The sequence below is a fragment of the Octopus bimaculoides genome, chromosome 7, assembly GCF_001194135.2.
Source record: "Octopus bimaculoides isolate UCB-OBI-ISO-001 chromosome 7, ASM119413v2, whole genome shotgun sequence".
In the NCBI taxonomy this organism is placed as follows: Eukaryota; Metazoa; Mollusca; class Cephalopoda; order Octopoda; family Octopodidae; genus Octopus; species Octopus bimaculoides.
This window is the reverse complement of record NC_068987.1, coordinates 62,841,425-62,842,608: the sequence shown is the minus strand read 5'-3', so window position 1 is coordinate 62,842,608 and position 1,184 is coordinate 62,841,425. Positions and strand designations below refer to the sequence as shown.

Below are 1,184 nucleotides of genomic sequence, written 5' to 3'. Positions count from 1 at the left end.
TATATAAATAAGTCCACTCTGTTGATTGGTTGGTGTTAGGAAGGGCATCCAGCTGTAAAAATCCTGCCAAAACAGTTACAGAAGTCTGGTGTAGGCTTCTGCCTGGCTGGCTCTTGTCAAACCATCCCACCCATGCCAGCATGAAAGGCGGATGTTAAACGATGATGATATATACTTCCTGTAACTTGGGTGTATGCACCCTCAATTGCATCTTCACCACCTCTTTCTCCTTTCTCTCTCCACCTGAGGTAGCCATGTGGAGGCATGAAGCTTAGTGGTTTGGATGTTGGATACATGATCGTAAGACAGACAAAACTGAGAACTTACCTCGTATTATGTGAAGTGTTGCTGTTATGATATCATCATTGCCGTGTAACATCTTTACCATCATGTTACCAGTACCTAAAAGAGAATATGTAAAAATTATGTGATACCCAGAATGAAATATAGTGGTGGCCTGAAATAACTCAATATTTACATTATGAATGTAACATCATTAACCATGATGGAGTAACTGTTTCATACATTATAATATTTCATTTAGATGATGAAGGAGGTGAGTTGCAGAATCCTTAGCACACTGGACAAAATGCTTAGCAGTATTTTGCACATCTTTTATATTCTGAGTTCAAATTGTGTCAGGGCTGACTCTGCCTTTCATCCCTTTGACTATCATCACTGGGGTTGATGCAATTGACTTACCCCTTCCCTTGAACTAATTGGCCTTGTGCCAAAATTTGAAATCTATATTTCATTTTGATGATGGAATTGTATTTCACCCAATGAGCACAGACATGGCTGCATGGTTAAGAAGTTAGCATCCTAATCATGTGGTTTCAGGTTCAATTCCATTGTATGGCACCTTGGATAAGTTTCTTATGCAATAGCTCCAAATTGACAAAAGCCTTATCAGTGAATTTGGTAGGTAGATGGCAACTGAAAGAAGCTTGTCATATATATATATAGGTACTGTAAGTTTTAGAGGTAATACTTGATAAGTATAAGCACCTGTATATGCCAGATAGTGACAGAGGTGAAAGAATATATTAAACGTAAATTGAAAACAGAACACAAAGGATATCGTGGTATACGTGTTTCAAGCTTTATACACAATCTGTCATTACATCAGTATATATTGTTGATATAAAGGATGGTTTAAAGCTATCTTCAGCTGCAAACATTTA

The 1,184-nt window shown here is 37.5% G+C and overlaps 1 protein-coding gene across 1 annotated transcript in view; it reads right to left on the bottom strand.

Moving 5' to 3' along the window:
- LOC106879156 (ceramide kinase) overlaps nt 1–1,184 on the bottom strand; it is a 61,753-nt gene that overhangs the window by 36,929 nt on the left and 23,640 nt on the right. The window contains exon 6 of the mRNA XM_014928595.2: nt 328–402. Coding sequence (XP_014784081.1) covers nt 328–402 — 75 coding nt within the window. The remainder of the gene's footprint in view (nt 1–327; nt 403–1,184) is intronic.